The sequence below is a fragment of the Hippocampus zosterae genome, chromosome 9 (genome assembly GCF_025434085.1).
Source record: "Hippocampus zosterae strain Florida chromosome 9, ASM2543408v3, whole genome shotgun sequence".
NCBI classification, from domain to species: domain Eukaryota; kingdom Metazoa; phylum Chordata; class Actinopteri; order Syngnathiformes; family Syngnathidae; genus Hippocampus; species Hippocampus zosterae.
In genome coordinates this window covers 2,339,657-2,352,644 of record NC_067459.1, presented here as the reverse complement: position 1 = coordinate 2,352,644, position 12,988 = coordinate 2,339,657, and the positions used below count along the sequence as shown (strand labels likewise).

The 12,988-nt window shown below is 48.2% G+C and overlaps 3 protein-coding genes across 3 annotated transcripts in view; all 3 read left to right on the top strand.

Annotated features, from left to right (window-relative positions):
- LOC127607151 (uncharacterized) overlaps window positions 1-12,988 on the top strand; it is a 186,687-nt gene that overhangs the window by 77,978 nt on the left and 95,721 nt on the right. The gene's annotated exons all lie outside the window — the stretch shown is intronic.
- LOC127607121 (uncharacterized) overlaps window positions 1-12,988 on the top strand; it is a 160,840-nt gene that overhangs the window by 64,906 nt on the left and 82,946 nt on the right. The gene's annotated exons all lie outside the window — the stretch shown is intronic.
- Window positions 1-12,988, top strand: part of csnk2a4 (casein kinase 2, alpha 4 polypeptide) — an 84,620-nt gene that overhangs the window by 26,408 nt on the left and 45,224 nt on the right. The window contains exons 6-7 of the mRNA XM_052075205.1: window positions 8,212-8,271; window positions 8,398-8,481. Of these exons, the coding sequence (XP_051931165.1) occupies window positions 8,212-8,271; window positions 8,398-8,481 (144 nt within the window). The remainder of the gene's footprint in view (window positions 1-8,211; window positions 8,272-8,397; window positions 8,482-12,988) is intronic.

The window sequence follows — 12,988 nt, the reverse complement described above, 5'->3', positions numbered from 1 at the left end:
TCGTGGCGGACACCAGCAGTAAGGGATGCCGTCAAGCTGAAGAAGGAGTCCTATCGTGCCTTTATGGCCTGTGGGACCCCAGAGGCAGCTGACGGGTATCGACTGGCCAAGCGGAACGCAGCTTCGGTGGTCGCCGAGGCAAAAACCCAAGCGTGGGAAGAGTTTGGTGAGGCCATGGAAGCTGACTTCCGGACGGCTTCGAGGAAATTCTGGTCCACCATACGACGTCTCAGGAGGGGGAAGCAGTGCACCACTAACACTGTGTACAGTGGGGATGGGGCGCTGCTGACTTTGACTCGGGACATTGTGAACCGGTGGGCAGAGTACTTCGAAGACATCCTCAACTCCACCAACACGTCTTCCTTGGAAGAAGCAGAGCCCGGGGACTCTGAGGTGGGCTCTCCTATCTCTGTGGCTGAATTCACCGATGTGGTTAAAAAGCTCCTCTGTGGCAAGGCCCCAGGGATGGATGAGATCCGCCCGGAGTTCCTCAAGGCTCTGGATGTTGTGGGGCTGTCCTGGTTGACACGCCTCTGCAACATCGCGTGGTCAACAGGGAGAGTGCCTCTGGATTGGCAGACCGGGGTGGTAGTCCCTCCTTTTAAAAAGGGGGACCGGAGGGTGTGTTCCAACTATAGAGGGATCACACTCCTGAGCCTCCCTGGTAAGGTTTATTCAGGGGTGCTGGAGAGGAAGGGTCTGTCAGGAAGTCGAGCCTCAGATTGAGGAGGAGCAGTGTGGTTTTCGTCCCGGCCGTGGAACAGTGGACCAGCTCTACACCCTTAGCAGTGTCCTCGAGGGTATGTGGGAATTCGCCCAACCAGTCTACATGTGTTTTGTGGACTTGGAAAAGGCGTTTGACCGTGCCCCTCGGGGAGTTCTGTGGGGGGTGCTTCGAGTACCGAACCCCCTGATACGGGCTGTTCGGTCACTATACCACCGATGTCAGAGTTAGGTTCGCATTGCCGGCAGTAAGTCAGAATCGTTTCCAGTGGGGGTAGGACTCCGCCAAGGCTGCCCTTTGTCACCGATTCTGTTCATAACCTTTATGGACAGAATTTCTAGGCGCAGCCGAAGCATTGAGGGGGTCCGTTTTGGGGGCCTCAGTATTGCATCCCTGCTTTTTGCAGATGATGTGGTGCTGTTGGCTGCTTCAAACGGGGCTCTCCAACTACTGGAGCGTTTCGCAGCCGAGTGTGAAGCGGTTGGGATGAAAATCAGCACCTCCAAATCTGAAACCATGGTCGTCAGTCGGAAAAGGGTGGAGTGCCCCCTCCGAGTCGGGGAGGAGATCTTGCCCCAAGTGGAGGAATTCAAGTATCTTGGGGTCTTGTTCACGAGTGGGGGCAGGAGAGAGCGGGAGATCGACAGGCGGATCGGTGCAGCGTCTGCTGTGATGCGGACGTTGTATCGGTCTGTCGTGGTGAAGAAAGAGCTGAGCCAAAGGGCGAAGCTCTCAATTTACCGGTCGATCTACGTCCCAACCCTCATCGATGGTCACGAGCTATGGGTCGTGACTGAAAGAACGAGATCCCGGATACAAGCGGCCGAAATGAGTTTTCTCCGCAGGGTGTCCGGGCTCTCCCTTAGAGATAAGGTGAGAAGCTTGGTCATCCGGGAGGGGCTCAGAGTCGAGCCGCTTCTCCTCCATATCGAGAGGAGCCAGATGAGGTGGCTTGGGCATCTGATTCGGATGCCTCTTGAGCGCCTCCCCGGTGAGGTGTTCCGGTCATGCTCCACCGGGAGGAGACCACGAGGAAGACCCAGGACACGCTGGAGAGACTGTCACCCAGCTTGCCTGGGAACGACTCAGGATCTCCCGGGGAGAGCTGGACGAAGTAGCTAGGGAGAGGGAAGTCTGGGCTTCCCTGCTAAAGCTGTTTCCCCCGCGACCCGGCCCCGGATAAGCGGTAGATGATGGATGGATGGATATTACTGTAATTGTAACGGGGTTCTTGATGTTCCTTCGTAATAAATATGGCATATCCGAACTATGTAAAAACATTTTCCCTCAGATTAATTGATATAAAAAGTCAAAATGTAAAAGGGTACTGTTTTTCTCAGTAACAAGTACTGATTGAGGATGTCCCCTCCCTTGTAGCCAATTAATTCTAAAAATAACTTTAATTCACCAAAACCTTATTTTAACGATCAACTGCAATCATAATGTATATAGAAAAGTACAAGCGTTCAACCAGCCATATCCCGTGTGGCCTTACACTGCTCTGGAACAATAAGAAAATCATTTTACTGCAAAACACGGTATTTTGACATGACATCCTGATGACGTCATACGCTGGCGTCCCGTGCATAATCCAGCAAAACCCGCAACAGCGAAGCTCGTTCTGACAGTGGAGACATTGAAGAAAAGTTTGTTTTTTTTAACCGGATGTGCTCCAGAAAAAAAAAACGATTCAGAATAATTTAGGAAAGTTTACTTGCATCTCTAATTAAAAAAAAAATGTTGGCCTCTGTTATTCTTAACTACTAATTATTCTTAAATTCTACAATTTTATTTTACACTCTTACTTTTTTGGTTTTGGTATACAGTACATGCAAGTATGTTTGTATGTACGGAGGTGGACAGAATTGTTCGTAACCCCATATTCATGAAAGAAAAACGCACGGTGGTCACAGAAATAACTTGAATCAGAAAAAATATGAAAATTAAACACTGAAAATGAATTGAGAATAAATAGAATTATTTAGAAGTGCGTAATAATAAATAATAATAATAAATCAAGTAAAATAAGTAAAGTAAAAATTTTTTTTTAAATTTATTTTTTTATTTTTATTTATTTATTTTATTTATTTATTTTTGGATGATGGCGCCCCCTGAGTGGCTGCCTCTCCAGCAGCTCATATCCCTGTTTGAGTTTCTTTTCGTCCTTTTACTTTATTTATTACTTCTTCCCATTTTGTTTTGGGTGGTTTTGTACCCCAAACCCATGGGGGGGAGAGGGGCAGCTTCATTTATGCTCATCTCCTTTATTTGCTTTAATCTTTTTACGTATCCTGTGAACGGAGATCCAGATAGCACACGCAACTCAATTGTTTACAGTAAGGACCAGCTGTTAGCATGGCGGGCTAACAGCAGGCTACTGGCCGGTGATAAACCGGATATCCCACGAGAGTTGAAGAGGAGGTCACGAGGGTGTCGAGCCGGGAAGGACCGCCGCACAAGGCGGAGGAAGTACAGACATGTCCTCCCGTCCGTCATCATGGGGAATGTAAGATCGCTCCCTAACAAGATGGATGAGCTGGCGGCGCTAATGCGACATCAAAGGGAGTACCGCGAGGCTAGCCTAATGCTACTCACCGAGTCGTGGCTAACAGCGATCACTCCGGACACACATGTCGAGTTGGAAGGCTTCCAACTCATACGTGCGGACAGGAATGAAGGGAGTGGAAAGAGAAAAGGTGGGGGACTTGCTGTTTTTGTAAACAACAAATGGTGCAATCCGGGGCATATCACGATCAAAGACAAACTCTGCAACCGGGACATTGAGCTGCTAGCAATTAGCCTCAGGCCCCATTATCTCCCGAGGGAATTCTCACACGTCATAGCCGTGACAGTGTACATCCCCCCGTCGGCTAATAGTGATGCAGCGTGTGATGCCCTGATGACTGTCGTGAGCAGGCTGCAAACACAGTCCCCCAACGCCCTGCTGATCATCTCTGGGGACTTCAACCATGTCTCTCTGTCGTCCTCCCTTTCAACCTTCAAGCAGTATGTAACCTGCGCCACTAGAGACAATAATATTTTGGACTTGTTTTATGCCAATACCAAGGAGGCATATAAACCCCTTTCCCTCCCCCCTCTTGGAAGAGCAGACCATAACTTGGTATTTCTCGAGCCTGTGTACAAACCCCTGGTGCACAGGCAACCAACTGTGACCAGAATGGTCAAGAAATGGTCATCGGAAGCTGAAGATGCTCTGCGAGACTGCTTCGCGACAACCAGGTGGGAACTCTTCAGCGAGGTTCATGGGGAGGACATTGATGCACTCACTGACACCATCACGGATTATATAAACTTCTATGAGGAGAACACTGTACCCACCAGAACTCTGCGGTGTTTTTCCAACAACAAACAATGGATTAATCCGGACATAAAGACCCTGCTGAAGGAGAAGAAGAGAGCTTTTCGGTCGAGAAACAGAGAGGAGCTGAAGGCCGTGCAGATTCGGCTCAGAAGAAAGATCAGGGAGGGGAAGAAGTTATACAGGATGAAATTGGAGGACCAGTTACAGGCCAGCAAAGTCACTGGTGTCTGGAGGGGCCTGAAAACCATCTCAGGACATGACAGCCCAAAGACAGTGGTCGAGAAGGACAAGGACTGGGCAGATGGACTGAACCATTTTTTCAACCGTTTCGACCAGTCGTCTGTCCCTTCCCCCAACCACAAACTGCAACCTCTCTCACTGAGGACTTCTTCTCCTCCCCCTCCTCTTTCGACCAGCTCTCATCAACCCAGTATGTCACCTGGTTCCTGCCTGTCCGTCACAACAGAGCAGGTAAGGAACCAACTGAGGAAGATGAATGTGAGGAAGGCAGCAGGTCCGGACAAGATCAGTTCCCGGCTCCTCAGGACCTGCTCTGACCAGCTGTGTAACATTGTCCAGCACATCTTCAACCTGAGCCTGAAGCTGGGCAGAGCTCCACAGCTGTGGAAAACTTCGTGCCTGGTCCCAGTGCCCAAGACCCCCCACCCTAAGGAGCTGAACAGCTACAGACCGGTGGCGCTGACGTCTCACCTGATGAAGACGCTGGAGAGACTCATCCTCGCCCACCTTCGACCGCTGGTGAGCCCGTCACTGGACCCGCTGCAGTTTGCCTATCAGCCTGGCATCGGCGTGGAAGACGCCATTATCTACCTCCTCCACTCAGTGCTGTCACACTTGGAGAAGGCTGGGAGCACTGTGAGAATCATGTTCTTTGATTTCTCCAGTGCCTTCAACACCATCCAGCCCAATTTGCTGGGAGGCAAACTGCAGAACGCCGGAGTGGACCACCCTCTCACAGCATGGATCATAGATTACCTCACAAATCGGCTGCAGTACGTGAGATTGCAGAGCTGTGAGTCGGACCGGCTTCTCTGCAGCACTGGAGCGCCGCAGGGGACTGTTCTGGCTCCATTCCTGTTCATCCTCTACACCTCGGACTTCAGACATGACACTCCAAACTGCCACCTTCAGAAGTTCTCCGATGACTCTGGGATTGTTGGCCTCATTACAGAAGGGGATGATCGGGAGTACAGGGGACTGACGAAGGACTTTGTGGACTGGTGCCAGCAGAATCTCCTCCAGATCAACCCGAGGAAAACTGAGGAGTTGGTTGTGGATTTCTGCAGGAAGAAGTCCTCACCAGCACCGATGAACATCCAGGGTATGGACATAGAGAGGGTGACCTCCTACAAGTACCTTGGTGTTCTTCTCAACGACAAACTGGACTGGTCCACAAACACGGACACCCTGATTAGGAAAGGACAGAGCCGACTCTTCCTACTCAGGAAACTGAGGTCTTTTGGGGTTCAGGGGTCACTCCTTAAGACGTTCTATAACTCGGTGGTGGCCTCGGCCATCTATTATGGCATTGTCTGCTGGTCAGGCAGCATTTCGGCCCGGGACAGAAAGAGACTGGAGCGACTGGTCAGGAAGGCCAGTTCTGTCCTGGGTTGCTCCCTTGACACTCTGGAGGAGGTGGGCAACAGAAGGATGCTAACTAAGCTAAAAGCTATGATGGCCAGTCCCTCCCACCCCCTCCAGCCCGCCCTGACAGCACTTGGTAGCTCCTTCAGCCAGAGACTGTTACACCCGCGCTGCAAGAAGGAGAGATACCGACGCTCGTTCCTACCGACTGCTGTCAGGCTGATGAATAAAAAATAACAATCATGATAATAATAATAATTAAATGATGTGAAGGAAAATTGTAAATAGTACTGTGATTTATCCATTTGTGTTCATATTGTATTTAATTGAAAGATGTTTGTTGTTGTTTTTTTTTCCTCTTCTTTCTACATACATTCTTGCTGCTGGAGGCTGTAAATTTCCCAATTGTGGGACAAATAAAGGATATCTTATCTTAAAACTCTTGAAAACGGACCCGGATAAAAAAACCTAACCCTAAAAAAATTACAATAATTTGGTAATAAGATCATGTTGAACCAAGGTGTGTCCTCTAATTAGCATCCCAGGTACCTTCAAACTTGTAATCAGTCATCTTATTTACAGGGTGACAAGTACTCTCTCACTCTGCTTGGTGACATTGTGTGAACCACACTAAACATGGACTAGAGGAAGCGAAAGAGAGAGTTGTGTCAGGAGATAAGAAAGAACATTATGGACAGCCTTGATTTAAATCTTGATATTCTGTGGAAAGTGCCAAAACATGCCGTCTGGAAAAGCACCGGTCAATTCTAAGACAACTGGAGGTCCCTTAGCGCGCTGAGTAGACGATCAAACTTGACTATCTAGAGGAATTAAAAGTCGTAACAAGGTTTCTGTAGGTGAACCTGCGGAAGGATCATTACTGGAGAGCGGCCAGCGACCCGCCAGAAAAGCGAGATGCGCCAAGGGCGGAGGGGGACGGCGGAGCGGGGCGGCGGCGATGGCGACGTCGAAGGCGGCCCGCGGGGAGAGGCGTGGGGCGGGGGCATGACGGGGATGGGCAGGGGGTACGGTGCCGGTCGCCCACTCCCCCGCCCCGACCAGCACCGCCCCCAGCCCCCGCGGCCAGACCCCGCGCGAGGCCGGCGGCGGCGGCGGCGCACCCCGGCCCCCCGAGTCCGGTGCGTGAGAAACCTCGATAGGCGGCAGCCGCGGGGTGGGCGGTCGGGTGCGTCGCAGGGGGAGGTCAGGGGGACTGTGTCGGGCGCGGGGTCGGTCGGTCTGCCGGCCGCTCCTCGCGTCCCACCCGGCCCCCGCCGCCCCCGGTCAGGCTCCTGTCGGCGTTCCCCGACCGCCCACCCCGCGCGTCCGCGCCCTTGTCGACGTCCTGTCCGCCTTGCCTACGCTCCCATAGTCCAGGCCGGGCCGCGGCCGGCGTCGGGGACAACTCCCCGGCCGGTGCCATCGCGACCCGGCCGACCTCGGAACCTAACACCCAGGCGCTGGGTACCCAACTCCTCCATGTGTGAATGTTATGTTAGGGATGCACTGAAAATTCACCCAAAATTCTGTAATACAGAGCTGTCAAATATTACAGATCGTCCGTATTTTACTGCAGAAATCACTCTGCTAACCCGTTACGTCACACTTATTGTTCTGGATATTTTACAAATTATGAGTCAAATTACTCACGCAGTTTGAAAACAAGCCTAAATAGTTGGTTGATAATTGCGAGATGCGTTTGTCAACACACCACTTGCAGACGCGACATTGCCCTGTGTTCAAGCTGTCCACTCTGTGCAGTGTGAAAAACTGAATTTCCATGGAATGTATCTTGCTTATTACAGTGGTTGCAATGTTCTTGACTTAATTTTTGATATGTTTTGACAAATTGTTATATAGCTGAATTTCTATCGTTTGGCGCTCTTGCCAGGTAAGATGAGGCTTATGAAAAAATTAGGAAGCAAGGGGCTAAGACCTGGCTGAAGATGGAGGTGCGTCACACAGCCTTGGCCACTGACGGTGCACTTTGGTCAGTCACGCACATATTGACGTCCTGGAGGTGGGTGGCGCCCCCCAAATTCCCCTGCCATGGTATCTTCACTGGTTCAGAGTGAAAAGGCTGTCTGGCCACTGAGGCAGGCTGTGATAATGTGAGGCGTGCACTTCAGTTAACTTCTTATTTTTAACAAGCCTGCAAGTACTGACGTTCATACTTCACTTGGTGCAATCATATTTCCAAGGTCCCCTGAAGTGACAGCCATCTGTGGGTGACACTTATGTTGGCACACATCACTCCAAAAGGAATCGCGGAGCACGCACCTTGACGAAGTTGGCAAAATGCAGAAAGTGATCCAGCAGAGGACTTTAAAACATGTTTTTAAGATGAATCTTTTGTGGTTTTCGGATTTGGCCACACGTTTTCATTTCAGTGCATCACTAACTTATGTGATAGTTCTGCCCAGTATCTCATCTTGTTGTAGCCTCAATCACTGGAGCATTCTGACTGCATTTTTTACAATGAGTGATGCATTTTTGTTGTCATGCAGGTCCTTATTCTGTTTAATATGAACCACCCTAATGACTTTGCTCTGATCCCTAGCAATTGTACCAAACTTTGACAGACTATGACATCCGGTTCTACATGTATGAGATCCTTAAGGTCAGTCAATCTTGAATTGTCTGCTGTTCAGAAACCTACACTCCATCTTGAATTGTCTGCTGTTCAGAAACCTACACTCCAGGATCTGTTTTCTTTCCAAATATGATGTGTGGCTTTTTTCAATAGGCTCTGGACTATTGTCACAGTATGGGAGTCATGCATAGAGATGTGAAGCCACATAATGTGATGATTGATCATGAACACCGCAAGGTGAGTGCTTGAACACCTGAGGAATACTGGGCGATATGACGGTATATGTCGTGCGGATGAGATGGAAGTGTCTGCCCTGTCTGTGGTAATTTTTTACCTGCTTTGTCACCTGAAGTTAAATACAGGTAGTAAAAGCAGACAGAGCGAGGCCTGAAGTGACAGGCAAAAGCTTTCATTTGTCATTTTTTATGCAACTCAGTTGCCACCAGGTGGCAGCCTGCCTCAAAGACTGCAGCCTGCATGGCATTGCAAATGAGTCAGTTTTCAACTGCCTTATTGACAAAATGGGTCAATAAAAAGAGCAACAACATTTTCATTCTGATTTTCGCCATGACACATTCAAATATTGATTTTATAAATTTTAGTTTTCCAATATGTTTTCTACTTTATTAAAATATACAATAATACACTAATTTGAAAGGACACTGAAGTGTTTTCTGTTAACTGTAATGATATTTATGAGCCACGGGGTGTCAGTATTTAATTCTCAACTGTATTCATAGAGCACTTTAAAACAACCACCTCTGAATATAAAATGCGGTACATGGAGCAAAAATAATTCGTACAACAATTAAAAATACATTCATAGCGAAGATAGTAGGAAGCACAAAAACAATCAAACTAAAAATCAAGTCTTGTGCTGAGTCAAAAGCCAAAGAATAAAAATGAGTTTTCAGACAAGAGTTTTAAAGATGGGCAGTGAAGTGGCTTACCTGACTGCACGACTTGCTGGCCAGTGATGCATACCATTCAACTAACTCATAAACGGTGTGTGTACATACTACCATCAGACTGACAGCATCGCACTTACAACTGCGAATGTGTATATTACGCAGTGGTGTGTTCCTCGAGCCGGTCCTTAGGGGAGGTCTTGGTCCTCGGCCTTGGCCTCGGAGTCAAGTCCTTGGTCCTTGGTTTTGGACTCAGAGTCGAGTCCTTGGCCTTGGCCTTGGTCTCGCGTTGCCGGTCCTCGGGCACAACGAGGGATTAGAGCCTCTAATCCTTCGTCCTCAGGTATAAAGTGGGCCAGAGGACCGCAAAACTCATAAAGAAATCAAACAAATCCATCCAGGGAAACCCACATTGATTACTTTATCTGCCGCTTTAATAGGGGCGGGGCTGCCACTGACAGTCAGTACAACGTGTAAAGAGCGGCATCACAGTTAGTTTCAATCTCGGTTCGTTCCGTTCGCGATCGGCAGTTTAAATGGCGTGTAAAGCCATTGTTTAACAGTGGTGTCTTTTATTTAGTTATTTTTGCACAGTCGTCATGTTTGTACGGTGGCACTAGAATGTTTGTTTGAACCAAGTAATTTGCATTACAGCTGGAGTCAATAATGTCGCACTTCACTTCCGGGTTTGGCCGTTGGGATTTGGAGTCCTTTTGCTCGATTCCGGTTATGTTTGCTGAATGCTTTCTCATGTTTGGAATAATGAATATTGATAATGCATAGTTTAAAATCATGGCTGTTTTAATTATTTATTATTATTGTGAAGTTGAAGGTATTAATTAATGTAGTATTTATGGTAGTGGTAATAATAGTAATACTAAGAGAATGTTTAGAGATTCAGCCATCTCGTTACCTCCGCGTCCTAGACGCATAATTTTCCCACGGGATGCACAGTTCCAAATAATTTCTGCACTCAGTGATTGATTTTTTATGCAGTCATTTCTCAACTTGTCTTCCGTGTCATGTCATGATTGTTGAGTGTTGATTTCAGGCGCCGACAGGTATGGCAGACTCGGTCACACGCTCCCTAGTTTTATCCCTGTTTTTGTCATTTTCGTTAGTTTTTGGCGACCCTAAGCGGCTTACTTACACGAGGGAAAAGTTGCTGCGCATTGGGTAGTCTACGCTCTGTCTTTTTTCACCAGCACACGAAAATCCACAAGGTTTTTCTGAGCTAATCCCGAGCGGAGCGGCTGCGCTGTACGGAGCATGGAAACAGCGCCGGAGGAGAGGGAAGCGAGCCGGCGTGCTCGCCAAGCTCCGGCAGCGCGGATTTCGAACCCCGCTCCCATCGATCCATCTTGCTAATCTACGATCTTTGCCAAACAAGATGGATGAACTTCTTCTCCTCACAAAGACCAACAAAACCTTTGCACGTTCTGCTGCGCTCTGCTTCACTGAAAGCTGGCTCAGTGACCGCCACCCGGATTCCGCGCTACATCTACCCGGCTTCCGCCTTCTCCGAGCCGAACGCGGCACGTAGCTGTCAGGGAAATCTAAAGGTGGTGGGATTTGCTTCTATATCAACGAAGAATGGTGCACTGATGTCACGAAGCTCGACGCACACTGCAGCCCGGGCCTGGAGTCGCTGTCTCTAAACTGCAAGCCATTTTACTCGCCACGTGAGTTCACCTCCTTTTTACTACTCAGTGTTTACATTGCGCCACAAGCTAACGCTAACACTGCGATACAAACGCTAGCCGAACAAGTAAACAAACTCGAACTAAAATACCCAGAGTCACCCCTGATCATTTTGGGCGATTTTACTAGAGCACATCTTAACCGTGAACTTTCCAGATATAAGTAGCACATCGACTGTTTCACCAGAGAAGGCAACATTCTCGACCACTGCTAGACAACGATCAAAAATTTATACCGATCGGTCGCCCGTGCAGCATTGGGTCTTTCTGACCACAATTTAGTCCACTTAATACCTACATACAGACAGAAACTCAAATGTGCTAAACCGGTTGTTAAGACTATGAAAAAATGGACAGATGAAGCAAAGCTAGCTTTACAAGAATGCTTAGACTGCAATGATTGGGGCGTCTTTGAAACTTCAACGGGCACACTGGATGAATACACAGACACCGTAACATCATACATCAGTTTCTGTGAGAACATGTGTGTACCAACAAAGTCCTTCCGCTCCTTCAACAATAACAAGCCATAGTTTACTCCCAAACTCAGGAAAGAGAAAGATGCCGCATTTAGAAGTGGAGATCGGGCACTGTACAAACACGCCTGAAACCAATTGACAAAGGAAATTAACATTGCTAAGAGAAGCTATGCAGAGAGGCTGAAAAACCAGTTCTCTGCTAACGACTGCATCGGTGTGGAATGGCCTGAAAGCAATAACTAACTACATAATGCCATCCCCCCAAACAATGAACAATAAGGGTCTTGCTAATGAACTAAACATGTTTTTCTGCCGATTTGAAAAGGACACCCCCATTTCCCACACACACCCACCTCTACCAGAAACTACTCTATCTACCCCACCCTCTTTTTCTCCACTACAGAGTCACGAACAGGACGTGAGACGGCTCTTCAAGCAGCAGAAGATCAAGATAGCTGCGGGGCCCGACAAAGTGTCCCCCTCCTGCCTGAAAGTCTGCGCTGACCAGCTGGCTCCGGTCTTCACACAAATCTTCAACAGATCCCTGGAGCTGTGTGAGGTCCCATCCTGCTTTAGTCTACCATCATCCTAGTTCCCAAGAAATCGGCAACATCGGAACTGAATGACTATAGGCCTGTCGCCCTGACGTCTGTGGTCATGAAGTCCTTTGAACGTCTTGTGCTGAATAAGGGTGTGGAAAATAATCGATATTAATCGATACATCGATGCGCACGTGCGCGATGCGAGTGCATCGGCTCATTCACTGGGCACGACGCGATTGACGGGTGAAAGCGAGATTCATCACGATGCATTGGTGGGTATCGGTAAAATCCGATTCAAGCGCCGTTTTATTCATGTTAAACGTCACCTATCTGCCCTTTCCTAGGCTCAATGAATGCACCATCATTGTTTTGCGTTTTGTGTTGAATACGGACGGTAGCCGTGCGTCACATACAGTCCAGTACACAACTAGCGAAACATTATGGAAGTTAGCGCACGCAGCAGCGAGGAAACTACTGTTTTTAATGCTTCCGCAACATTCAGATCTTATGTTTGGAAATACTACGGCTTCGAAAAGAAAGACGGGAAGATTGATAGAAGCTCCGTAATTTGCAAAGAAAGTCGCACTACGAAGCCATACAACGGCAGCACCACAAATATGCAGACCACTTAAAACGATGGCACCAGATCACCGACAAGTTTCCCGCTCCCTCCCCCGCCTCCCCGTCCAGTTCCTCGTTGGACACCGGAGAAACTCTTGGCAAACCAGGTCAGGATTAGAAAAAAAATCGCCTCTTATTTTGGGGGTCCCCTTGCAGCTCACTGGGACCGCGCAAGGAAAAACTATATATGGATGACTCTTTTGGACATTTCATTTTGACACTCAGTGAGAGTGGTCTGTGTACGCTACAATATACACAGCAGCTTTGAGACTCTGACTGCCACATTGTTTCAATTGTATTTTTTTTCTGTCCTATGGAGATGGATATTTCATATAAGACACTCAGTGAGTAGTCTGTTTGTGTTTACACGACAGCAACAGCTGTGAGTCTCAGGTGCCAAATTGTTTACATTTTCTTTGCACAAAACCCAATTGTGAAAGGGCTTAAATAAGTTGTATTACACGTTCTACTGTTTATAAGGAATAAAGTGGTCA